The sequence below is a fragment of the Vidua chalybeata genome, chromosome 9 (genome assembly GCF_026979565.1).
Source record: "Vidua chalybeata isolate OUT-0048 chromosome 9, bVidCha1 merged haplotype, whole genome shotgun sequence".
Taxonomy (NCBI): Eukaryota; Metazoa; Chordata; class Aves; order Passeriformes; family Viduidae; genus Vidua; species Vidua chalybeata.
In genome coordinates, this window is record NC_071538.1 from 2,591,522 (window position 1) to 2,618,220 (window position 26,699).

The following is a 26,699-nucleotide window of genomic DNA, read 5'->3' on the forward strand; positions in this document are numbered from 1 at the left end:
GGGCCGGGCCGCTTCCTGCGGCTGAGGACGCGCTCGGGCGGCGCTGCGGGACCGCGGCTCGGCGGTGGCGAGGAGCCCGCGCCCGGCGTGAGTGAGGCGGCTCGGCGGGCCGGGGGCGCGGGGCGGGCCGGGCACCGCCGCGGCCTGGGCGGGCTGGGGCAGCCGCGGAGCCCGCGGCTCGGCACGGCTCGGCTCGGCACGGCTCGGGGTGGCTCTCCGGCCTGGCCCGGCGGAGGGGAGCGGTGCCCGTCCCGCAGGAGCAGCCGCCGGCAGAGCCGACTTGTGCCGCGGGCTGCAGGGCCAGGCTTTGCTGGCAGAGCCGCCCCTGAGCCTGTTGCTGCTGCGCGGACAGCGCGGTTTAAATGTCTTTATTTTGTTGTATATACGCGTGTGTGTGTGTTTTCCCCTCCTCCCCGGCTTTTAACGCGGGTTTAAGGGGATTAAGCCTGCTGCAATCGGGGGGCTAAGAATAGCCTGCTGCACGTTCCCGTGCGTGTGCGGGTGCTCCGGGGGCCGGCACACGGGACAGCCCCGGCGGCATGCGGCGGTGCTCGGTGCCCCGGCAGCCCGCAGCTCGCCTCGGAATTGGTATGCGGTGCCCTAACCAGGAGGAATTGCCTGTCTTTATTTGCAGGGAGCTGTGAACCTGAGTAATTTGCAAGTGTGGCAGACAGCAAGTCGGAGCTTATTCTTCATTAGCTAGCTCCGCTTGTGTGTCTGGGATAATGCTCCTAGAGAGTGCTGCCTGTAAAATAAGGTTCTTCTTCACGTAGCCAAACAGAGCTATAACAGTTCTGTAGTTCAATTTAAATGGTGCCAAAAATATTTTGCTTATTGTTGGATGCAGATTGTTCCAATCTGACAGTCTCGGTCTTCCGAAAATGATCTTGCTCTTCCTAAATTTAATTTTATTTTTTTCCTCTTGTGAATGCTACTTGTGTTTATTTTAAGGTTTAATTCATTTTCATTCTGTCACTGCTTTTCCCATAGTTCAGTGGTTTCCCCTTTCTCACTCCGTTTCTGGAGGGGTAGAAGCCTGTGACTATCAGTGTGGAAGCAGAACACCTTTCTGTTCTTTTAATATATTTTTTTTTTTTTTCAAAAAGTTAGGCTTATTGCTTTGGATAATAATTCAATAAAATGTATTCCTAAGTGAATAGCTATCGAAAATTAAATTGGGGCAAGCGATGCCCTTGTAAAAAGGGTTAATTTACATTAGAATTAGAAGTTAGTGGTTGAATATGAAAGGCCTGTGCAGTTTGCAACTGTTATTACTCTCAGAAAAAGAATATTTGGAATGGAAGTGTGGTGAGCATCAGGCAGCATCATTCATCTTTGCAGATGTAGTAGCATTATTAGCATCCCTCTTACCTCTGGGGCACAGTTATCTTCAATTTCCAGACACAAGTTTTATCTTCTATCAAATTCTGGCTCTGCAGTGTAGCTGCTGAGCAGTGCTGTGCTGTTTATTAGGTGCCAGCCTGCCTTAAATCTCTGCTAAATGTGTGAGGGAGAGATACCTCCTGGCTCTGAGCAAGGAGTGACAGTGAGCACCCTGTCACTTCAGATATTTTTCCCTTTGGTAGAATAGTTTTAAGGATTCAGGGAGGGGAGGCAGGCAGTTTGCTGACTTTATAATGTGTGTGTTCTGTTTGGTGAGGAATCTTTGTGCAGCCGTGGTGGAAATATTTTTAATGTTGGTGGTGTTTTCTTCTGCTTTATTCTCTGCAGTCCAGGTGTTGTTAATCTGGGCTCTGAATTTATAACTGGATAAGAGCTCAAAGGCACATTAGTACGTGGTTGTGGGCAGCTCTGTTCTCTTAGAAGGAGGCCGAAAGAGGGGAAAGAAGGTTCTTTTGATTTGGAAGTTGTTGGTTTTCTTATTTTTTACAGAGAAGGAGTAACTGAGAGATGTTTTAAAAGATTTTATTCTATTATCAGTCTCAATGAACAGTGAGACACAAGAGATGTAAAACTTAACGCCATTCTATCAGAATACCAAAAAGATATTAGCTCATTTGTAGAGACAGAGCCTAGCAAAGCATTCCCTCAAAAATTAAAAGTAACCCATAGGAAATCACTTTTTTTCTCTTTTTTTTTTTTTCTGTTGGAATAGGTCTTGAAGTGTAGGGTGAAGGTTTCTCTTCACGGTGCATGGACGGAAAGCCAATGCGCAGGTAAGACACAAAAACAATTGTTCTTCTCTTCCCCAAATAGGATAAATCATGTCAGTTGGTTTTCTACGTGCCTGGACTGTAAAAATGTTATGTGGTTTTGGGTTTCTTTAAAAAAGCCTGGCTATGGGGAATTGGGAAATAAATAATTCCTCTTTAGTCCTTTCTTAAATGTATTTAGTTTTCAATATTTACAAGAGCAGATGTCTTTAAGGAAAAGTATGGAAGACAAGTTACTGTAATTCTCCATCCCCTTTTCCTCTTCCCCCATTTACTGTTATATTTAAAATTCAGTATTTGATTACTTAGGTATTCGAACTGTGGGAAACAAGCTGCCTGGGAATAAATTTGAACTTGGTTTCCAAGGGGCATTATTTTTCCCTTAAGGAAAGGAGTTTGGTGAGGTCTTGGGTGAAAAGGAGATTTCCTTTTCTAATTATGGATGCCAGCTGCCTCAGTTCTAATGAACTGGAGATGCAGCTGAAGTTTAATTCAGGGGAGTTCTTGCTGTGATCATGTCAAAAACATTCTCTCTCATATAGGGAAAGGTTGTCACAGTAGTTCAGCACGATGACAGGTTTGCAAACAGGGTTCCCTGCTAGCTCTTGTTGATTTTTCCTTGCTTGATGGCAACCCCACAGCAAAATTTAACAGCAGATACATTTCTGTACATGATCCAGGCTGTGTGGAAGCAAAGTTGCCTGAAGTTCTTCACCTCTAAATGAATTGGAGAAAACTCCAATGCAGCTTGCTTGGTCTATTTGTGCTCTTTGGGGTGTTGAAAGAAGGAGAACTTTATTGTGGGTAAATCTGTAAACACTCGTGTAAGGGAAGGCAAGGCTAAATCTGTAAACACTCGTGTAAGGGAAGGCAAGGCTTTTAACCATAGATTAATATATAGAGCATTCTTAGCCACAGAAACCATTAGCCTGGGTTCTGTGTAAGGAGGCAAGAAGTAAGTAGTCACTTAAACCCTTGAAGAATGGCACAATGCTGTTTTAATTAAATGAATTTTAATGCATTTAATTTGCTATGCCGCTGCTGCAGTTCAGCAATGAGTAAGCCTGGGATATGACAGAGGCATCTCTGAGCCTGGGTATTGTGCTGCATTTTTGCCAAGATAAGAAGTGTGGTTTGGTCAATGAGGAGCTCTATGTGACTTCTGCAGTGAATTCCTTTTCCTCCAAGATGATTTAAATAGCAGATGAGCTCTCTTTCACCATAGCCTTCTTCAGTGGAGATTGTTTAAATGTTAACCAGCTTTTTAGGTTTTGATGTTGTGCTCCATTTATCAAGATGTTTTTGCAGAATGATGTAAAATTGGTGACTAGCTTGGCTTGTGTTCTTGTTTTCTCCCTACTTTTTGTGTTCCTGATGAGGAAATTGAGGTTCTAAAATTGTTTCTGTGCCTGTTATTTTCTGTGTCACTCTGAGGCAGAGAATTCACGTGCTAGAGTTTGTGTGTCTGTTTGTGGGTTTGTGGCCTTGGACTTGCTATTGTGAAAGTTCTGGCTGCCACTCAGTTTTAGTTTTTGTGGTGGGCAGCAGCACAGGGCTGAAGAAGTGGAGGTTTTTTATTATTGCTGCAGACAATTGCATGACAAGCACATCTCTGCTGTGAGCTGTGGACTTCAGTTCTGGAATACACTTGCCTGCTTTAAGGGCCTCAGTGTGGGTTGTTAAAAATTTCTGCTTGTTCTCCTCCTATTGCCTGTCTTAGCAGAAAATTATAAAAGGTTCCTGATTGGATTTTGGGCACAGATCTTCCTATGAACTCCAGCTATGCAGATGGCAGAGCACTTCCTTTTATCCTTTTACTCAGGGCTCTGGAGCCAATTTAACACCCCCACATGAGGGTTGTGGTAGGTCCTGCATGAAGAGGGGAGTGGGACTTGGCCAGTAGTGGGTTAATAAACACAGTGAGATGGTATCAAATGTGCACAGCATTCAGAGGGGAGGAGGAACAGCTTGAACAGACAAGGAATTCCAGCTATTCCTGTCAAGATTATAGCAGGGAACACAGAATTGCTGCTGCAAACAGGATTTACCCTGCATTAGGAATGAAGGGGTGGTCGGGCAGGCTGTTCTTGCTCATTCTCAGCAAGAGAATGTGGCTTTGCTGAAGGGAAAAACAAGGCAGCAGGGACCTCTGAGTGAAGAGCATGGTCCCACAGCACCCAGATGAGGAGGGCAGAGCAGATCTGATGGCCAGGGCCAGACAGGAGTTCTGGACTCCTTGGGCAAGTAGGGGTGAGGAAGGAAGCAGGGAAATCAGCTCAGGATGGGTGGGTGCACAGTCAGGTGCAGAGATACCTTCAACATAGCTCAGGCATGAGGGTTTGAGCAGCTCCCAAACAAACTGGGGGAGCTCTCCCAGCTCTTTTTTGCCCAGCTTTTCCCTGGCAGCCTTTTCCCTGCTTTTCACTGCTTACGGCAGTGCTGGATCAGAGCAAGCTTGAGCAGCCAGACCCGGCAGGAGGAAGGAGGCTTCAGATCCTGATGGTACACTCAGGAGCTTATCCAACTACCTGGACAAAACAAACTACAAAAGGCTCAGGAAGGTTTTAGAAGGGTCCAGTAATGAACTTCTCTTTCAGAGTATGGGCATCCTCAGTTTCACCCTGACTGGGATGTTTTCCTCAGTCAGGGTGAAACTGAATTTTCTGGGCTTGGTCGGTAAAATTCAAACCAAGCAACTAAATAGGGGCGAATACACCAGATCCTTGCTGTTTTCCTTTTGTGTAAAGTAAAATAGTATCGCAGTCAGGTTTATCTGCTTGTTTGCATAATTTTGTTGAGAAAGCTTACTGAAACCTTGCTAGCTAGGCAAGAAAATGAATCAGTGGTATTTTTCCTGATAATCAGGCTTTTAGCTAACTTAATGCCTAGAGTACTGATGCCACAATAAAGCATTTCCATTTACTTGGCTGGCATGTTGTGGTGGTGACTTCTGTTGCCAAAGGCTGGGCCAAATCAATGGCCCTTGTTCTTGCAGCTCTGTAATGAGTATAGGAAATATTTCTTAATTTCAAATCAAGGCACTGACAGAAATCACTACCCATTTGGTTTGTTATTTTTATTTGCTACTAAATTCTCTTGCTACTGAAATCCACTCCAGCAGCATATGATTTTTGGATTTCAGTTGATGTTTTTAGCCTGAGATGTGTGTTTCATAAGCCTTAGGTCAGCCTCTTGTTTTCTGCTGAACTGTGTTAAAGCCTGTTTGTAATCTTGTGCTAAAACACACATTGTCTTAAAAAAAAGTGCAGTTTTGAAAGTTAAGACGCCCTTATGACAGCATGGGAGAGAATTTTCCCTAGGTGTGTGTTATTTGGTATTTTTTTGAACTTTGGGAGGAGCTGCTGTAAGGGTGGATGTTTCATACATGCCTCTGTTAATGAATGAAATTTTGGGCATTAGTGGAATAAAATGGAGGCAGAGCAGCCTGTTTATTTAGCTGATTTATTGTCGCACACTGCCTGTGTTCCCATTTGTACTTCTCAGCAGTGTGCTACAAAAACTGATCCTTTGTCAGCCCTTTCTTAATCCCATTGTATTTGCTGATTTCCCCAGCCCTGCATTTTGGTGGAAGCTAATCCCAGAATATCTGCATAGCTGCGTGTGAATGTTTTATCCGTGCACACACACACATTTCCTCTGGATCCTCAGCCCTCCTTAATCACCCTGGCTATTCAGGAGCAGCTCCGAGTTCTGTGTGGGGGGAGGCAGCTCCCCTGCCATGTGAGAATGAAGTGCTGCCTTCTGTCTTTCACACCTCTAAGCTACTGACTCATCATTTCATTCTCTGTGCATATTTATGCATAATGCACACAGAATGCAGTGGAATTACAATCTTTGTGGAGACACAAGCCAGCAGACGTGTCCTTTAAATTCACACTTCTGTGCCTGTGTGTAGCAGCAACCCACTGAGCTTCACATCAAGCATCTGGGTTGATCCAGCTTGGAAATTCTTAAGCCGATTGATCACTGGCTTCTGTACCACCCAGAGATAAGTTATGATGAATCAGGAACGTTTGGTTGTTACTCTTTTTTCCATCCATTCAGTCTTCTTTAATCATTAACCAGCACTTTCTCCCCAGGAGTAAAGAGGCTGGGTACAATGCAGGCTCTCAGATAAACGCTGGTGGGAACAATGCAGGAATGACTTCAGTTCTTGCTAACCAGACACCTTTTCAGTGAGTTAAAGATGTGTTCAGCAGGGCCTCATTCAGGCAGAAAAATCCTGTTCTGTCCTGGCTAGGAAAGACAAGGGCTACTGCCTAAATCTGGCCAAGTAATCCTGTGGCACAAGATGGTACATCCCATTGCCCTGTGTTGGCAGGGAGTCTTGGGCTGTGGGATTGGCAGGAATATTGTGTATTTCTTCTGGCAGCATGGCCTTAATCTAATCTGTCTGTGCTTAGAACCTGTGCCTAAGGTTCTGAGATCTGCTTTAGGGCTGTTCTTAGTGGGAGATGAGGAAAACCTACAGGTGTCACAGAGGGGTTGTGTGCTTTCCAAAAGGATGCCCTGTCCTGGATGTGCACCATCTCTTCTGAGCTGTAGTTACATGAAATGGGTTTTTATTTGAATAATGCTTCTTCTGTTCTTTGACTGACAGCCTGATCAAGACAAACTGTCCAGAACTGTAGTAGCATGTGTTTTAAAAGATCTCTTATTGTGCTCTTTTTTTCCTTCCAAGGGTTGGTTTGACATAGTTCAAAACACTTAATGCACAATAAAAGCTACTTAGCTTGCTTAGCAAGAGCCAAACTCTACAGGGGAATGTTTGTTACACCTTTCTCCATCTTTTGGTAGAGGGATTAAATTACTTACCTTCTGGCCTTGGCTGCTAAGGACTGTGAAAATAAACCAGTTAGGTAAATTAATCTTCAGCTGAGTTTTCTTGGGGTTTTTGCAGGGGTACCATTAATTCTGGTTGTTGTGTATTGCTGCAAGGGGGAGTTTAGTTTATACATTGTTTGTCAGGAACTTGGCAGAGCTTTGAGAATGATTATCCAACACCCCCCCCCCCCAAAGGTGAATTTGGGTTGTGAGGGACAGGAGTGGGTGGAGGAGAGCGAGAGGCAGTGTAACAGCAGAAGGATTTGTCAGAGGTGTCAGGAAAGCAGAACGGTGATGGATGTAAAAAAGATGGAGCAGGGATAAAAATCCAAGGCATTTAAGGTGCAGAGGCTGAGCAGGAGCAAGCAGCAAAACCCAGAGGGGAGCCCCAGCTGGATCTGTGTAACCAAGATAGGAGGAAGAGGTAATGGTCTAAAACATCTGAATAGGATGATCAAGGAGAGGGTGTGGAGGGAATGGGAAAACAGGCTACGATGCAAGTAAATAATTTGAACTGCTGCAGAGACTGGTTTCCCAATGCTTAGAAAGTGCATTTGACATAATAATGAGGGGAAAAGATGTAAGGTGTTTTTTTTTTTTTTTAATTCTTTCCTCTGCAAGCCTGCTGCAAATTACATTGAGCCATGGCAAAGCCAAGCTTGATTTCTTTTTAACTCTTAATATGAACAGTGAGGTAGTGACAGCTCACAAATGCCAGTGGACCAGGGAAAAACTGGCAGTGGCCAACATTTTTCAGTACATCTCCAATGGTCATAAACCATCAATATTCTGATATTCTGCTCAATGTTCTTTAATTGCTTTAAGTCATGGTTTTCCTTTGATGTGGGAAGAGGCAGCAGTTTCCTGGCTTTTCCTTTTTGCATCTGGAACTGGGAAGATACTATGTTTCCTCTCTGTGCCAGTAACTTAGTTGATGTATTCTTAAGTGATTCTTCACCTCTAAAGTTACCATCCTGACTTCCTGTTCTTCCTTTTTTTGGTAGGTTGATAGTGGTGGATACTTGTTTTATCTTTTTCCTGTTTGGTTTGATTTGGTTTCGTTTGCCTTCTGCCATTCCTGGTGAAGATTAACAGTCTTTTGACACATGTTAGGGAGGGTGGATTGAGTCAGGAGCCTCCATGGCTCAAAAATAACTGAAGAGGTGATGATTAAAGTGGGTATTCTGTGAACCTGAAAGATGCTCATGATAGTCTGCAGGCCGTTTTGAGCACCTAGGTCTGCGTGACAGCAGTGTGTTCAGACATTACAGTGATGAGTGACCCCATTAAAAACGTAGGTAGAACAGAGAAGTTTGGTTAAATCATGGAGCTGGAACTCTTTGCAGTGGAAATCCATCTCCACCTCTGTCAAAGAAAACTCCAGCACCTGACAGTGGGCAAGTCAGCTAATCTGTGCTTTGAGTCACTCTGTGAAATGGGGATAATGTGCCTTTACCACACAAGGCTATGGTGAGGTTCAGCTCATAAATATGGATGTGTAGCTGGATATTAGAGCCGTGTGTCATAGAAAGCCTATAAAAATAGCAATAAATAGAAGCCTGCTGCAAGTTGGCATTTGTTTACTTCTAAGCAGGCTTTGCTTGGAGATGGATTCCTCTTTCATGTGGTCACGTGCTTGTTTCCCCGTCCCGCTGTGGACTTACGGGCACAGCTCGGCGCAAGCTGCGGCGCTTCGGAGCGTGGCTGGCTCTGGGATCCCTGACCATGGTGCTGTATTTGTATCTCCTGCGCTGCAGGTGTGCCAGCACTCGCCCAGGAGAGACCGGAATGGACGTGACCAGCCGCTGCACCCTCGGAGACCCCAACAAGCTGCCCGAGGGGGTGCCGCAGCCCGCGCGCATGCCCTACATCTCCGACAAGCACCCCCGGCAGACCCTGGAGGTCATCAACCTGCTGAGGAAGCACCGGGAGCTCTGCGATGTGGTGCTGGTAGTGGGGGCCAAGAAGATCTACGCCCACAGGGTGATCCTGTCGGCCTGCAGCCCCTACTTCCGAGCCATGTTCACCGGGGAGCTGGCGGAGTCACGGCAGACGGAGGTGGTGATCAGGGACATCGACGAGCGGGCCATGGAGCTGCTCATCGACTTCGCCTACACCTCGCAGATCACCGTGGAAGAGGGGAATGTCCAGACCTTGCTGCCAGCTGCTTGCCTTCTCCAGCTGGCCGAGATCCAGGAGGCTTGCTGCGAGTTCCTCAAGAGACAGTTGGACCCTTCCAATTGCCTGGGCATCCGGGCTTTTGCTGACACTCACTCATGCCGTGAGCTGCTGAGGATCGCTGACAAATTCACACAGCACAACTTCCAGGAGGTAAGGAGCTGGCCTGCTGGAATTGTGATGTAACATGCATCAATGTGGCCTGTGAGAGCTTTCAGTAGCTCTCGTTTTGGCCTCTTTTCCAAATCCTGCCTTTACACCCTGCTCTGTGCCCTGATAGTGATGGGTGCCAGTGATGGGACCCATAGTAATGGGTGCCAGATGTTAAGTGGGGAAGAAAGAGGAGAGAGGTGGCAGGACTGTGTTGTGCCAGTGGTTTGTATATGATACACAGCATTTCTTCCCTGAAAGGTGTGTGGTGAGTGCTCTGTGGAGGCAAGGTCATGGGTGCAGTTGGCTTTGGCATTGAATCTGTCGTGCCTGCACAGTGGTCTGACATTCCACTCCTCTTTCAGAAATATTCTGGATTCTACGTGGTTGGAGGCGGGGGCAGGTGTTAAAAGTAAGGACAACACATCAATAGAACCCAAAAACTTTGGTGTTCAGCTCTGGGATTGGAAAAGTGGGTGTTTGGGGGAGCGTGAGGCTGCCTCAGGGGAGTATTCAAATCCCTGGTTGCAGCAGAACTAGAGTTTTGCATCTATTATTCAGCAGAAGCTGTCTGAAAGTAATTCAGATGTGTAATATTGTAGCTGACCTTTATAAATTCAAGTTTCTCATCCTTTGTTCATTCTGCCTAGATGATTTTTTAGTGAAAAAAAAATGCCAGCAGCTGGTTCAGAGAAGGATCAACTTAATAATTAAGGGATTGTGTGAGCAATAGTCAAAGAAGAGTGGGTCTTTACTGAACTGCTGCAGAAAAATCTCCTCTTCCCACCAGCTTTACAGGGAGATCCTTTCCAAAGGGAGGAACTCCAGGAACTCCTGGTGCTAATTTAGTTTCCCCAGAAAAGCAGCAGTATGGAAGTACTGTGAGTGATGGTAGCTTCTCTCTTTTTTTTCATCTGACATGCAAGAAGCAGATTGGAATTGCATTAATTTCAGTCAGGTAGTACTTAAGAAAAATCTGAGCAGGAGCAACATGACAGGACATGACTGTTGGACACAGTGAAGACGATTTTTGGTATCTAACTGTGGACACGACATCAGTTTACTACAGAAGCTGCAATTAAATACATCTTTTCTAACCAAAAAGAATTTGCTTTTTAAGATGAGCATTTTTTTTTTTTTTAGAACTTGGTGGTTTCCCAAAGCCCTACATTTTAGCTGGCCACTTCATATGCTCTGTGCTTGCTCTGCACTTCTTTTCTTCTGGTTTTGTCGTGTTTGTTTTGATTTTTTTTTAGTTCTGTTGTTTTTTTTGTGGGTTTTTTTGGGTTTTTTTTTTTTGTTTTTTTTTTTTTTTTTTTTTTTGGTTGGTTTTTTTTGGGATGGGGGGAAGCAAGATGCTATCCAGATGGTTGTTTATTTTCAGTGCTTGGTTGTTTTACTGGTTATTAGATCTTGTTATTACATGAGTAAGGCATCTTTACAAGCCTCTAAATAACATTTTAACAGCGTGACAGTTTTGTTTTAAAATGTTTTAGCATTAATACATGCAGCTGGCTGTTAAGAGCTGCTTGCTATGGGCTTCTTTGCTTTTGCAGTCCCTTGAAGACAACTTTCTGTCTTCCTTATCCCTGTTAAAGCACACGAAGGCAAAAGAGAAGAGAACACTCTTCCTCAAAGATGATGCAAATTATTATTGAGTTGACTTAAACACAGCTTCTGGAAAACAGAGGCTTAGATTAGAGCACTGTTTGGCCTGGGCAGGTTTTGGTGTCCATTTCAGTGCCCTGGGAGCTCTGCAGCTCTTCATCCTTAATAATCACTTCTTTTGCTTCCACAGTTTCTCTGCAGACAGCGTCAGTGGTGCTGCTCCTTGGGATTGCATTCCATTCTGGCAGTGTTTTCCAGCTGGGGAATGGGTTGGTGATCCCTGGGGGAAGCCAGGCACTTGTCTGTTTAACCATCCTCCACTGTGGAGGTTGAAAACTGATAAAAAATTTGCCTTCCTGTGCGGAGGCTGTGTGGTCATTGTTCCTCCAAGCTGGCAGAAAGGAACGTGAGCTGGGAATTTCCTGGGTGGCAATGTGAAATATTAAGCAGCAGGCACCAGGCCAGCCCATACAGTTACTTTGAATGCAGTTTGAATTGCTTCATGTCCTCTGCTGTGCTAACCTCTGCTTCTATTAAATTTTTATGTGTATTGCTGCATTACATCATTAACTTCTTGGTAAAATGTTTTTTCAGTTTTTTCCATTCCTCCCAATTTAATTTGTTGTCTATAAACCCTAGTGGATTTTGTGCATATAATGTGAAATGGTTCTATTAACAACTCCACTGTACAAGAACAGCCTTTGTATTTTTTTTTTTTTTTATCTCTTGGCATTTGTGTGTAGGGAAAAATTATATTTATGGGTGGACAACTTGCACTTTTATCAACAGACAAAAATTGCACTCTATATTGTATAGTCTGACATGAATTCTCTCTGTTTATAAAAGCACTGATGTTCAGGAATGCTGCAGAGGAAATGAAATCCAGCCAATTCTTGTCCATTGAGCAAGTCAGTCGAATAGATAATTAATATTAGTCAGGTAATTATGAGTGTCCTGATAATTAAGCCAAAAAAAAGCCAAAGCATTTTAAATAATGATTTGTTTTACTATGTAAACTAACAAGTTGCACAGTAGTAATAATTGGGTTTGAAGAAGTGCTTTGAATTTTGTGAGGCCATCCATGCAACTGGGTGTCCTGAGGGTCAAAGGGAGAGACTGGATGAGCATCTTTAACTTGGGAATTTCCACAGCTGCTGTTTTCAGACTCTGCAGAAGCTGCATTTAAAAACCATCAGACTGAAGTTTACACATAAGCTTTGTAGGAGGAAGGGAGACTATGGAAAAAAGCTGATAAAGATCTTTAATGACCAACCCAGTTCCTGCTTAAAGGCTGAAGGAGTGTGTGGGCCAACCTTGCTGTGGCCTTTATTGTCCCCAAAAGCTCAGAATGCCCAAGAACCAAGACTGATCTCATTGTCCTCTTTATTCTTTTTTAACAATATTTTCTGTTGTCAGTAACTGCATATTTGTTCAGTGCCCTTAAATAACTTCTTCAGGTAATTAAAAGGACTGCACAGCTGACTGCTGTTGAGACGATCATGTCAAAGAGTGTTTTTCTTTAATTTGTGCAGCAAATAATGAAATAAGTCATGGAATTCTAATGTGGTCACAGATGATAAGGGCAAACTAGCATTCAGTTATTTTCTGTCGCTGAACCTTTTGGAAATTGCAGGCTACAGACTGGGAATTCTTGTGGGGAAGGTGAGCTGGCAGTTATCAGTCAGGTCATTTCTGCAGTTTTAATTTTGATTCTTGTACCTTTCCCATCTTTCCTGGTGTCTGTGCAGGAGCTGTGGTGGTGTGTGAGCTCCCAGGGCAGTCTGACTGACTCATGCTGTGTGAGCAGTCCCCCAGCAGCAGCCAAGGCCTCCTGAGAAACTTGGTTGCTATCTTGGATGCTGAAGGAATTAATGTGTTTGTCAGTGGCTTGGCTTTCACAAGAGATCAGTCCTTAGGGGCTCTGGAGGCTCTGATTCCCTCTTTAGTGCATCTCGACTACTGCATACTCCCTGTGTATATTTAGAGCAAATGAAAGAGGCAGGATCAGATGAGTCTCCTGAAATATTTTCTGTTCTGCCACAAATCAGGCTTTCTGTGTTCTCTGAAATGCCTCTGGTAACTTGTTTGAGACTCTTATTTTTGTGCTCTGTTTTGCTTTCCTTGTGAATCTCTGCACTCCAGTGCTGCTTTTTAGTCACGTATTTATTGCGGTTTTATTTCTGCTTTCTGTATTAGACGGGGCAAACGAGGAGGCTGATTTTAAAGAAAGGCTTTGTTTATCCTGAACTTTGAAACCTGATCAGTGTGGTTTAACCATTTAAAAGTGTAAAAGGGTGTAAAAGGCATGCCCATCTAGAAGTGTCTCATTGCTGGGGGCTGCATTCTGCCCTGTGCAGCAAACTCTTCACCTGTGTTGGTCTTGGAACTGATGGGGATTTGGCTTTTTACTGGGTCAGTCCATGAAGTGCTGGAGGGGTGAATGGCTCTGATGCTTTGTCCTTACTCCCTTCCTTTTTCCTCTGCCTTTCCCAGGTGATGGAGAGTGAGGAGTTCATGCTGCTGCCTGCCAACCAGCTCATAGACATCATATCCAGTGACGAGTTAAACGTGCGCAGCGAGGAGCAGGTGTTCAATGCCGTGATGGCCTGGGTGAAGTACAGCATCCAGGAGAGAAGACCCCAGCTGCCACAGGTAATTTTGGGCACAGTGACATTCCAGGCTGCTTTATCCAGGAGGAGAGGAATGAGGGATGGTAGGGTGGTGCCAGAGCGCTTCTGAATGAGGTAAAGCCACCAAAATTCTCTCTGACTCCCACCTGTGTTAGGTGGCTTGCACTGTCCCTTCATATAGACTGGCCAGAGCCTTCATTTGGGGATTTGTTGGATTGTTCCCAGCAAGGACTTGCCAAACGAGCTCACTCCAGCAGTCTGTCCAGCCAAACCTGCCTGCACTGCTTGGGGAGTCGTATCAACACCACAGTGGAGGAGAAAAGGCTTGTCTCGCTTTGCGGTGCTTCTTTAAGCTCTGCTGCTTGATTTGTGCCTCAGCCTTCACGATGTTACAGTGGAGCTTGTCAGAATGGTTTTGTTGGAATGTGATGCTTCATCTAAGCCAAGGCATTTCACAGAGCAGAACCCATTCTGACAAAGCTGTCAGCCCAAAGCCTCTGAAGTCTGGGGCTGGATGATCAAAAGAGGTGAGCATCTGCCTGCCTCGCTGTTTCTGCTTTGGAAAGAGATGTTAAATGCAACTTTATTTACTGGAAAGCTTTTGAAAATGGTTTTAAGTAAACAAACCAAACTGGAAAAAGCTGCTCTTCTCAAGGCAGCTTTTAATGCTTTTATAACTGTTTGCCTCTGTCTATACGTGCTTGGGCCTTCAAATTCTAAACCCTTCTGAAAGATGTGTTGTTTCTTATTGTTCATTTACTCTGCAATACCACTCAGGTTTAAGAGAGCTAAATGGTTGATAAAACCACTAACTTAACTAGTGTTCAGGCAGATGTCTTGACATCTGTAATTTTCTAAAGTTTTCCAGCTGTGACCTTTCAGCTGCTAATAGATCCAGTGGATTGTCCCTTTCTGAAGACTGATTTTCTGCTGGGTACCTAAACTGAGATATTGAAAAGGCAAATGTGCTGTGAGACAAGCTGCATTCAACTAAAATTCTGTTGGTTTCCATTTGGCTTCTTGCATCTCTGTGGGTATCTGTGGTTTCACCATAGGTGTTCTGGTTTGTGTTTTAGGTTCTGCAGCATGTCCGCCTGCCCCTGCTGAGTCCCAAGTTTCTTGTGGGTACAGTGGGCTCTGATCCACTCATTAAGAGCGATGAGGAATGCAGGTAAATCTCCTCAGCCATTTAGAGAATTGGATTAGGTTGTCCCCTGAAACTGTGCTCATTTGCCACTGGTAAATGGGTGATGCCTCACAATTTAGTCTTTGTCAACTGGCAGAATAGGAGAAGCAAGAAAAATTGTTTACTATTTGCATAATAGTCACTGGCGCACCCTAGAAGTGATTTTGTTCTTTCAAGTTTTCAGTGAAATGGCAAACTTTGTGCAGTTTGACTGTTGGTAAAAGACCTTTTGGCGTATTGATATGCATTTTGCCTTTTTTTTTTTTCCCCCACTCCCTCTAGTCATGGCCTCTTATTGCGGCTTAGCTCTTGCATGGCTTTCATGATGATCTCAGTGGGATCTAAAGTAGTTTTTCTGTGTAGAATGTCTGCACTTTGATAGCTGACTTGGTCTCTGGGATTAGTCTGCTCTTTCCCACAGGGATAATGCAGGGAAGTTTCATTTCCTCTTTTTATGGTATGAGTCTCACCTTTCTGGTTCTACAAAGTTCTGTATCGTCCACAAAGCACATGATCTATCTTGTGCATATTGTAAAGAAGTTCAGGGCATAGGCTAAATTGTTCTCTTCCTGAATAAGCATTCATACTGGGGGAATTCCACGTTTGTAGAGGGAAGGAGGACTTTTTTGTTCTTTTTTGTTTTATTCAAGGGTTTGGAATATTAGGATTAGTCCAGGTGGCAAGTCATGAATGGATGGACAGTGTGAGCTGGCCAGAGCTGATGGAGAAAATATTCATCAGAAGGGTACTATCTCCATCTATTGGTCATGTGTGTATTATGTATTTGTGTGCTTTCCAACTCCTGTTCTCTTCCGAGGCAAAGCCACTGACAACGTGTTAAGTTCTAGCTTGAGGCAGGCTGGGTTTTTCTTTTCTGCACAGTAAGCCTGACAAATCTCTTGTCATATATATTTTTTTATCAGTCTTTTTACAGCAAGCTATTATCTTTAATGAACTCTGGCCAAGCACTGGTGCTGGTTTGCTGCTGTCCCTGTGTCAGTGGCTTGTAAACAACCGATGAGTGTTTAGGTGACAGCGTGTGTTTAACCGGAGCCGCTCACACTCTTCTCGTGTGACTTGTCAATACCTGAGGTGCATGACTAGTGCTGGCTGCTCTTCCCATCAGTTCTGATTGGCCCCTTCTCCCGAGACTGAGCTCTGGGGGTTAATATTTTCCTCTCTTGCACAGGGATCTGGTGGATGAAGCCAAAAACTACCTGCTGCTGCCCCAAGAGCGGCCGCTGATGCAGGGACCGCGAACGAGGCCACGCAAACCCATCCGCTGTGGAGAGGTGCTCTTTGCAGGTGTGTGTCCCTGCAGGTGTGTCTGTGGTGTCAGCAGGAGGTGCTGGAGGGTCTTGAGGGGCCATATGAGGAGTGGCTGAGGTCACTTGGTCTGTTCTGCCTTGAGGGGAGAGCTCATCATGGTTTACAGCTTCCTCGTGATGGGGGAGGAGAAGCTGGCACTGATCTGGGCTCTCTGGTATCCAGCAATAGAACCTGAGGGAATGGCCTGGAGCTGTGTCAGGGAGGCTTAAGTTGGATATTAGATAAAGGTTCTTGACCCACAGTTAGAGTCTGGCACTGGAACTGACTTCCCAAGGCAGTGGTCACGGCATCAGGCCTGACAGAGCTCAAGAAGCATTTGGACAACACTCCCAGGCACGTGGTAGGATTCTTGGGGCTATCCTGTGCAGAGCCAGAAGAGTTGGACTCTGATCCTTCCAATTCAGGATATTCTGAATCTGTGTATTTTTCCCAGTGGCTTAGGCCAGGAGACTCCAGACAGGACTTTCTGATGGTGATGTTCCCATAAAGTCTTCAGAAACCTATTTCTGATGTGACCAGTGCATTAATATTTGAAAGTTTAAGTTAATTTACGTTTCTTACTTGTATGATTTCTTTGGTGCTATGCATGCCACAGCATTTCCAAACTTCAGTTCATGCTCTTGAAAATCTCCTTCTGTTTTTTAATTACAAACCTCAGAAGGAGCGACTCAGAGGCGAGTCCGAAGGGGGGATTTGTGCCAGGAGCACAGGCAGTTTGTGAGCTCGGTGAGTGTTTTTGTGACCCTGGTTTTGGTGTTTGGCTGCAGTGGGGGGCTGGTGCAGTGGCGATGCCATTTCCAGCGTGGAGCGCTACGACCCCCAGACCAACGAGTGGAGGATGGTGGCTTCCATGAGCAAGAGGCGCTGTGGTGTCGGGGTCAGCGTCCTGGATGACCTCCTCTATGCTGTGGGAGGCCACGATGGCTCCTCCTATCTTAACAGTGTGGAAAGGTAGGTCTCCATAAGGCCCCTGTGCAGAATTTCAGCTGTGAATGTTTAAACCTGGCTCCGGCCTCTTAGGAATTGAGTTCGTTTTGTCATTTCCTCCTGCCTTGCACACCCCTGGTGCAAAACACTTTGTGTCATGTTATCACCAGCTTAATGGGACAAGCCAAAGCCTCTGGCATTAGGAAGGAATCTCTAGGAGATGGGTCTGGGTGTGTTGTTGGAAGGAGTGGTGATCCTGGTTAACCTTCCTTGCAATTGCTGGTTTTTAGCATTGTTGAGGAAAGTGAGGTTACAGCGAGCATTTCTTAGATGCTGAGGGAAAGATCCTGGATTATTTTTGTGAAGTGGCAACTTGAGAATTAAGGAACCTTGGCACATAGGCAGAAGAAGGAAAATAAGTCAGTTTTAGGCCTGTGAAAAATTAAAGTCAAACAAGTTTTACCAAGCTTCCTGTTTCTGGGAGCTGCATAGGGCAATTCCCATACCTGAAAGCCACATGACTCAAGCTCTCCTACTACGCTAAATCTTGGCCCTGTAACAAACCCAATGAGCTGTACAAATACCTCCTCCCACCTTGGGCCTCCCCTTCTTCCCACCTATCTCCTTGAATGCTCCCAACTTCCCAAATCATGACCCTAGTGTTGTATCTCCCACGTCCTGCACTTCCTTGCTATGCACTGTATTTCTTTGTCTCTGGATTCCCAAGTCCATCTTGTTCCTTCATATTTTATCTGGAAGTCCCAGTGCTGGCTGAGTTCCTGTGTGAACTGCAGGGAACAGAGCAGAGTTAACTCTGGCTGTTGCTCTTTGCTGCAAGTTACCACACGCCAGCCGGTCTCTCTCAGGAGCCTGAACCTTTGATCTCCAGCTTCATTCATCCCAACCTGCAGTTTGAACATCCCTGGAATAACATGTAGGGGATGCATTGTATCACTTCAGGGCTTTTATCCAGCTTACAAAGAGCTGTGCTGCAGTTGAAGCTCAGGATAGGCAAGTTACACAGCCTTAGTAGAGCTCCCAAGCATGGGAGAGTCTGAAGCAGATAATTTGTGCTGTTTGGTGTGGTTTTATTTCCAGGTATGATCCAAAGACCAATCAGTGGAGCAGTGATGTGGCTCCCACCAGCACCTGCAGGACCAGTGTTGGAGTAGCAGTTCTTGGAGGTTACCTCTATGCTGTGGGTGGCCAGGATGGTGTCTCTTGTCTCAACATTGTGGAGAGGTACTTTTTAATTACAAAAAAAAAAACCAAAAAAGTGGGGCACAGCAAGAAAGAGGGTCTCTTAGAGGGTGCAGCTGATGCAGACAAGCTGGAGAGGGGATAAGAACTATACAAATCTTACAGGGATTTTTGTTTGGGGAGAATAAAGTCAGTCTTCCTGCCCCTTTGTGAAGATGTCAGCACTTCACTCAGCTCCAGTGTTTATTCTTTTGCCAGGTATGATCCCAAAGAAAACAAATGGACTCGAGTGGCTTCCATGAGCACCAGGCGCCTGGGAGTGGCAGTGGCTGTGCTGGGAGGCTTCCTCTATGCTGTGGGAGGCTCTGATGGAACATCTCCTCTCAATACTGGTATGCCTTTTGCTGTCCCTTAATCCCAGTCAGTGCTTGTCCTGGTCCTGGGAGCCCATCATGTCCCCAGATAGATGTTGAATATCTCAGTGATCAGTTTGTGGAGTTTTTTCTTCTTTAGATATTATTTTGCCATACTATAACTCGCTCTCCAGACTTGTGAGCCCCTATTACCTGGTTGTGCATGATATTTTTACTTTCTCAGTGCTTCATTTGGCAGTATGTCCTTAATACAAGGCTTTGATCATTTGCATAGGAGTTGCAAGCACTTTGTTTTTTTGTTTTAATTCCTGCAGCAGCCGTTTTTGCTGTAGGAAGGAAGGTGCCAAAAGTAAAACTGCTGCAGGTCAGTTTGTAGCATTACCAGCTCCCTCTTGAGTGAAGATATGAGTGTGGAGACAGGAGAGAGACTAGCAAGAGTTCTTGGGAAGAAAGGAGAGAAAAATGGGTTCATGGCTTTGGAAGAAAAGAGAGAGCAAACGGGTTCATGGCTTTGGAAGAGAGAACAAACAGGTTCATGGCATTTTTGGTGTGTGGAAATGGGGTCCAAAAGTGCTTTACCCATTGCCTGCCAACCCTGCTTACCAAACACCTTCCCTTCCTCCGCAGTGGAACGCTACAACCCCCAGGAGAACCGCTGGCACACGATAGCCCCCATGGGCACCAGGAGGAAGCATCTGGGCTGTGCTGTGTACCAGGACATGATCTATGCTGTGGGAGGCAGGGATGACACCACAGAGCTCAGCAGTGCTGAGAGGTACAACCCACGCACCAACCAGTGGTCTCCCGTGGTGGCCATGACATCCCGGCGCAGTGGGGTGAGTTTCGTGCCTCAGGTTTTAGATTTTGTATTTTCCTGTCATTGTTGCCATTAGAAATGAAGGGATGGGACTGTTTGCAAGCTAAGAACAATGTATTGCTCAGATAAACATCACTCTCAGAGGCCATGAGGTTTTAGAGGAGTAAGCATTCGGCCATAGCTCAAGAGTAGTCACAAGTTCTTTGTTACAAGGCAATACAGAACTTTCTAACCCAATAGACAGTTGCCACAGGGTTTATTTTGCTTTTCTAACCTATCGCCTTTACTTACTTCTGCTGCACTGTGGGGACTTTTATCCAATGGCTTCTGTCTCACTTGCACACTCTCATAACTTCTAAACTCTTAGCTCTTCTATTCTACCACACCCTCACATTATAACCCTTCACCATCTTATCAATACAGTTCCCACTTATGTAAAGCATATTCTTACTTACAACTATAGAAACATAAGTTTGTGGTTTTTCTGCTTAATGTCTGTGTATTGTATCTTTACATCAATCCAAGCTTCTTCCAAAGCTACAGATCAGATCCTTCAGTGTCTGTGGAAGTTTGTTTTTCTGATTCCCACATTTTCCAGATTCTGTACTGCATTGGTATATAACTCTGAACTTCATATAAAGTGTTGGCAAGTTCTCCTCGCAGTTTAGTCAGAAAAAACAATCCTTTTCCAGCCCCAGAACCAAGGACAGTGTTACAGCATCAGGCCCAAAAGGTGAAAACAGCAGCAAATTGAGGAGAGCAGACTGGGAGGATGGGACTGCATTACCTTGAGCTGGAATTGGACAATCAACCCCAATATGGAAATGCACCAAAACTTATAAAAGTGTGAAAACTCATGACTCAGGGTCCATCTTGGGTGTAGCCATGGCTGGGCTCTTGTACTGCGCAAGGTGTATCCTTTGAAGGCCTTTAATAAATCCCTACTTTATTCCTTTAACACTGCCTAGCCTCTGTTCTAGGTCAGCCTCTCTAGGCACCAGGTGGGGCTTGGTGGGCTCCTCTGTGCCACGTGTCACCATATGGGGACAGAGGCACAGGGCAGGGTGTCGTTGTCACTCTTGTTCTGGGGAGAGCACACAGTGAAGTGTCAGTCTTCTCATGAGGCTCTCCTGCTTCCTCTGCACCTTCACTTCTATTCTGTGAGGGAAAAAGTTTGCAAAAAGCTCTCTAGCAAGACTAGAGGGTGGAGATAGCCAAGTCATGCCATAGACAGCTGTTTAGGATGGGGAAATGAGTCGTTTGAGGATGTTTTTAAATATTTTTGGGCCCTTATATGTGGTCAACTAAGCCTGAAGCAGAGGAGCTTTTAGGTGACGTAGCTGTACTTGGTATGAGATACTGTTAAAGAACGCTATCAAATTAGTAGCTGGATCTCTCTGGATGAATTAGGAGGTGAAAACACCCACTTGCTGAGAGGAAAAAGCTGGGAAACTGGGTTAGCACGAGTTCAGATACATAGTCCCAGCAGACTCTTGTTGCCTTGAGGCGTGTGTGGGAACAGGGCTCCTGGGCTTTCACTTAGGCTGGTGCCTCTCCTCACTGAATGCTGTGAGTGACAGCAAGTTCCCATCAGCTGCTGATGGTGGTGCTTTCTTGTGAACAACAGGTTACTGCATTGTTTTCAGTAGTCATCATGATGGGGAGGTGTAAATGATATGGGTGTTTATCATTAGATATTGGATTATGTGGTAAAGAGAGAATGAGTTCTGTCTGTGAGTTAGAGTTCCAGTGTCTGGTGAGGCAAGTATGAATCACAGTTTGAGCAACCACTGGTTTTAGAGGCAGAGAAAACATACTTCTTTCTGTTCTCCAAGCACAGAGTGAGCTGAACAATGCTGTCCACTTTAGTTTCTCATTAGATATTGGCTTTTTATCAGCTGCTTCTGTATTTGCTTTCTACAGAAACTGCTAAACACATGCCAGTGGTATCTGCAGCTCTTCTGACTTCCTCAAAGCCAAAGCAGGGACCATTTTACATTGTGTACCTTTCCTTTTCTCTGTTATACTCCACGTTTTCCACTGGAAGTGATCATGGTTTTGATGTTTCAGTGATTTTGTGCTTCTGCAGAAAGACTAAATAGTAAGTCTGGAGGCCAAGGTGCTTACAGATGGTCCAAGGCCCAACCTGAGAGGTTTGAGACCAGGGGCTTGCCTGTGGTTCTGCCACTTTAACCAAGTGTTGTGGGCTGGTAGATATTCTTTCTTGGGGAAGAATTTCAGTCCAGAACATAAGTTTTGTATGAAAAAGGTTTAGATTCTTATGTATTTATCATCACTCAGATGGTTCTACTACTTGTAGCTGGCAATAAGGGGAACCCTCTGCCTTTTCTTTAAGAGATTCTCTATTCTGAGATACATATTTAACTTTCCATGTCTTATTTTTTAGGGTATTTTATTTGTGTTGTGCCCTAAAGAAAAAAACCCTCTCCCGCAGACTGCCTTTCACCAAACACAGTTATTAAATAGTTTTATTAATATTTTCATTGTGACCCTTCTTTTGTGGACATCCCAGCTAAGTTAGCTGCTGTCTGATGGCTGTTTTGCAGGTTGGCCTGGCCGTGGTGAATGGACAGCTGATGGCAGTGGGGGGCTTTGATGGCACAACGTACCTGAAGACCATTGAGGTGTTTGATCCAGATGCTAACACGTGGAGGTAACTTGAATTTGTGTGACAATCAAACAGTGAAGTCCAGCTGGAGCTGTCCCAGGCAAATTAGGAATGTGGTACACACCATAGCAGAGAGCTTGTGTGGGGTAGAGCCATCACAACACTCCCATTCTGGCTTCTTGCCTCGCAAGAAAGAACTACATTTTGAAAAATATCCCACTATGCCCCTTCTGTTCATTTTGGGCTGAGTCTCTCCTGCTTCCCAGTAAAACTGAGCTTGTCCTTAGCAGAAGGAACTCACAGCCACCATGTAGAATTTGGCCTGTTCACTTCTTGCTTTCAAGCTGAGGCAGTGATTTCTGAATCCTTTTGGAGGAGCTGAAACACTTCAAGCACATGATGTTATTCCCCTTTACATCAGCAAGATTCAGCCACTGGAAGAATCTCCAAGCTGAGACAAATAATATGAAACTGCTGATCAAAATATACGCTGAGCAGAAAAGAAAGAGGAAAAACAGCCTTTCGAGTCATAACTATACTTGAAAATAATTGCCTGTGTATTTATTCCCAAATGTAATTAGCATAAAGTATGAAGCACCTGTGGGCTGCTGTGGTGGTCTGGTGAGGGCAGGGAATAGAAAGAAATTAATGTCCTTATTCTTACTAGTGACAGTAGTAGTTTAACCCTTCTCTGATAAGAATGGCTGTCATGAGCAGCAGTGGAGGAGTTTCCCCTGATTTGGTGAGCCATGCATCCACAGGACCTTTTGAACTGCTGAGGAAACCAGTTGAGGAGAGAATAGTACATGCATCAGATTCCTTAGTGGAATGGTTTCAGCTACTCCCTGGGACAGTTCAGAGTTAGGAGTTACTGCCTGGCAGGCATTCACACAGTTTGGGAGATTATTCAAGGTATTATTAGCTTGTGGTTTTTTCCTCCACTGAACTCAGTATAGGTGACCATCTTCCGTGGTCTTCCCTTTCCTTTGTATCTTGAAGGTATTTTTTATTTGTGCAGCTTGACTGAGAAACGATTCTGCTGCAATTTGTCTTTTAACAGAGCTGCTTGGAGAACTTGCTTCTCCTGTTCCTGCCAGCAGACTCCAGTGGCACAGAGGGGAATATGCAGCTGCAATCTGTAGGGATCTAATATCCCTATGAAATGCAGACACCATTGCAGTCAGCAGATGGTGCTTGGGATGTGTTATGTCTTGGTTGGCTCAGCTGAATGTAGGGGTTTAGACATACAAATTAAATTAGTTGAATTGTGAGGACTAAGCCTAGTTCTGTGTTACCCAAAACCTAGCTTAAGGTCAGCTACAGCTTACAAAGTTCTTTTCTGTCTTGCACATTACCAGACAGGGAGCAGGAAGTATTTATCTGAGTTACAGAAATTTAGTGTCAAATCAAGCAGCAGTTTCTGTTCTGAGAAGGAAAGGCATGAGCAAATACAGCTGTTTATTTATGAAGTGTGTAAGATGGGTGCTCCACCTCTTCTTCACTTTAAGCAGACATTAATGATGGTAACACGGGCTTGGTTCAGTGTTTCCCACGGCAGCTCCCAAGGGTTGGTGTCCCCATGGAGGAGGCTGTGAGCCAGTGTGTGACCCTGGAATGTTGTCTCTGCAGGTTGTACGGCGGGATGAACTACCGGCGGCTGGGCGGAGGCGTGGGGGTTATCAAAATGACACACTGTGAATCTCATATATGGTAAGCTTCCAGAGGGAGGGAGTCCCCTGCCTTCTCATTCCTAGAAAAAACTGAAGAGACTTGTTGACACTGGACCTCTTTGCAGCTCTAGTATGCACGGTCTAGATCCAATGTAACTCTTTGTCGGTGAACTCTTTCTGTGGAATTCTAAAAATTGACTTCTGTGAGAGCGTGCCCCACGGGAGACCACGTTGTCAGACTCCAGGGAACCACTGGACAAAAGTAGAAGTGTTGCTTATGTCCGTATTTTTTCTAAATAGTTCTACATTTTTTTGAATAAACCAAACTGTAACAGTTATTGTAGCCTAAAGGAAGCTGATGTAGAGCCTATACACTCTGTATTGGGAGTCTGGCCAGGAGGAGGATTCCTGCTTTCCCTCCTGCTGTGGGAGCAGTGGATGTGGCAGCTGTTTGGTGGGCGAAAGAGGAAAAGTGATACAGAAAACATTGCTTTTGCCTTATTTACAGAGAGCTTCAAAAAAAAAAAAAAAAGTACTTGACCTGCAAGGTGCCACCTTTGCACAGAAGCTTTTCTGTGCACAGAGTATATTTATTTTTTCATTTGATTTGTATCATGTATTTCCTTTGTATCGCTCACAGCGATGATTCCAGCTTTTTATATACATCTGTGTGTGCATATATATATATGTATTTTATATATATATATATATGTATATGTGTGACTTGTATTTTGACCAGCTGGTGGTTTGGGCAGGGCTGTGTCCTGCCAGCTACTGTGGTTCCAAGCCTTGTGGTGTGATTTGGGGTCTCTTAGAGGACAGGAGAGCTCTGAGGATGGGTGCCCTGAGTACCTTTTCAGAACTGTAACTCTCATCGCTCAACTCAATCAATGAAGTGCCCAAAAAGGGTGAGAGGAAAAGGATTTCAAGCAATGCCTTTTTACTGTACAAAAGTTCAGCTTTTTCTCTCCTCTCCTCTCCTCTCCTCTCTCCTGTATGTGAACCTGTGCTGGTTTGAAGGTAAACCAGCAGGGGAGGAATTAACCCCACAGAAATACCTTGTGAGAGATTTCAAGTCAGAGTTACAGTTCAATAGAAAGGTGACAATAACTGCAATGAATACACAAAGACTGGCTTAAAACCAGTCCTGATTAAGTGGTGGTTGCAGTCCTGTTAGAGTGATGGATGAGGTGTTGTCAAAAGTGCTGGTCCTGTGGAAAGGTCTGCTCCTTCTTTGGATGTCCAGTGGTGGTGGTTGTGTCCATGTCCCCAAACCCCCAGATCATTAACCCTCAAAGCCAGGCAGGAATGTTTAATCCCTACCCCAGAGCAAGGGATTTCCTGAAGAAGTGACAGAATCCTGAGTCATAGGGTATTTTGGGGAGCCCTTGATGGCCCGTTGGCAGAGCTGACCACCCCCCCCCCCCTTAGGCTGGGTGTAGTTGTTACTTTGTGAAGACAGACAGCACATTGCACCCAGCTCACAGCTGTTACAAAGGACCCACCACTAACAGGAATAATGCAGGAATTATATCAGTTCATCAGAAATAATGCTGGTGGGTGTGGAATAGAGTTTGGCTACACCCACACTGGTACTTTATCCTGCGACCATTGGCAGAACCTAAATCCACCTAGTTCTAGCTCACTTTTAAAAGCCTTTTCCTCCTGTTGTCTGCTCGATATCAGTTCTTGTCTGAAGGAGGGTGCAGGTATCATCTGTTAATTCTGACACCCACTTCTTATATTCTTGCTGGAAGGGCAGACCCACAGCCAGCTCCTTCCTGCTAAAAAAAACCTCACACCAGCCTCACCTCGGCTGCCCTCTTGCCTGTAGAATTCCTGACCATGATGGATGGTGCCCTCTCTTTGAGTGATTTTTGTGCACTTTGCCTGTGTATGGTTAGAGCAGGGGAAGGTGTGAGGCTCATTTAAGAGTTTGGAGGGGAAGGGCTGTTTTCTGGCACTGTGAATAACTGTGGAGTCACCCAGGAGTGGGGGGAGAGCAGAGAACTCAAGACTCAACAGTTCTGTTTTTACTGTAATTTCTATTGAGGGTGGAAGAATGACCTTTTGCACCTGATCTAACTGTGGACCTTACTAAATTTGATTTTGAAAAAGAGGACTGTAAATTCTTGAGATGAAAAAGGCAGTGCTGACTTTAACTTCATAGTTTGATTCATGTAACTCAGACTTTAATGTGCTTGAATATAGTAAAAAATACACTACAGTCATAAATGGGACATTAAAACTTTTTTAAAAGCCCCTTTTCCCCTAAAGGTCGGTATTCTTGTGTTTACATATGAAGATCATTTGCACCTTTACAAGGAAAACAAGTATTCTGTAAACAAATGTTTACATGTATCATTTATGCTTTTTTCTAGCATGAGTAACTTGTATAAATAGTGCTATCTTAATAAATTTCTCCTACGCTGTTCTTGGTTTGTTCCTTGGGATGAAAGCAGTGGGGGTGTTTTTCTGTGGTTTATATGGACAAAGATGCTGGAGATTTATTTTTTTTTCCAGCTAAATCCCAGTAAAAGAGGCTTAAAACTCTGCTGTTTCTTGTTACCCTTCATATCCCTCAGAACGAGCTTTTTCTGGAAGGAAATATCTGTGCTATCTGGCTAAATCTTATCTCTGCTCACTTAACTGCATTTAACAATGAGGACAACACAAGGAAGAGGTTAAAAGAGGCTATAAGAATTTAGGTTTTTAGAGATTATTTATGCAAATTTGTTGGAAGGAGCTGAGCATTTAAAACTTAGCCCTGAGTGTAACAGTCCTATTTTCAAACCAAATACAGGTGCCACTTATTTCCAGACCTTGTGATCCTTTGTCCAGTGCTCTTCTGACTCCAGATAGCAAACTTTGTCTGAGATATTTCAAATAAGGAAACTAAAGAACCAGAAGTGATAGCTTAAGTTCAAACTTAAACTCACTTTAAGCTAGTTTAAGCTCAGCCTTGCTGAGCTGCCAAGACCT

At 44.7% G+C, this 26,699-nt stretch overlaps 1 protein-coding gene across 4 annotated transcripts; it reads left to right on the forward strand.

Annotated features, from left to right (window-relative positions):
- KLHL20 (kelch like family member 20) lies at positions 1 to 26,149 on the forward strand. 4 transcript variants are annotated; one of them, XM_053950893.1, is made up of 13 exons: positions 1 to 87; positions 2,117 to 2,177; positions 8,777 to 9,350; positions 13,449 to 13,607; positions 14,662 to 14,756; positions 15,961 to 16,076; positions 16,868 to 17,051; positions 18,126 to 18,269; positions 18,486 to 18,619; positions 19,229 to 19,437; positions 21,986 to 22,092; positions 23,677 to 23,757; positions 23,843 to 26,149. In XM_053950893.1, exons 2-13 carry the CDS (start codon positions 2,155 to 2,157, stop codon positions 23,871 to 23,873), a joined length of 1,857 nt encoding a protein of 618 aa, XP_053806868.1. In that variant the 5' UTR covers positions 1 to 87; positions 2,117 to 2,154; the 3' UTR covers positions 23,874 to 26,149. The 4 variants fall into 4 exon arrangements, with proteins under 4 accessions (XP_053806868.1, XP_053806870.1, XP_053806869.1 ...); XM_053950894.1 differs by lacking the exon at positions 1 to 87 and adding an exon at positions 209 to 588; XM_053950895.1 differs by having other exon boundaries at positions 23,677 to 26,149.
- Positions 26,150 to 26,699: the final 550 nt, after the last annotated feature.

Excerpts from the sequence above, each read along its gene's own strand:
- KLHL20 (XM_053950892.1), top strand. The coding sequence starts at position 8,745 with ATGGTGCTGTATTTGTATCTCCTGCGCTGCAGGTGTGCCAGCACTCGC. Across the intron at positions 9,351-13,448 it reads CACAGCACAACTTCCAGGAG|GTGATGGAGAGTGAGGAGTT; the intron begins GTAAGGAGCTGG and ends TGCCTTTCCCAG. Across the intron at positions 14,757-15,960 it reads AAGAGCGATGAGGAATGCAG|GGATCTGGTGGATGAAGCCA; the intron begins GTAAATCTCCTC and ends TCTCTTGCACAG.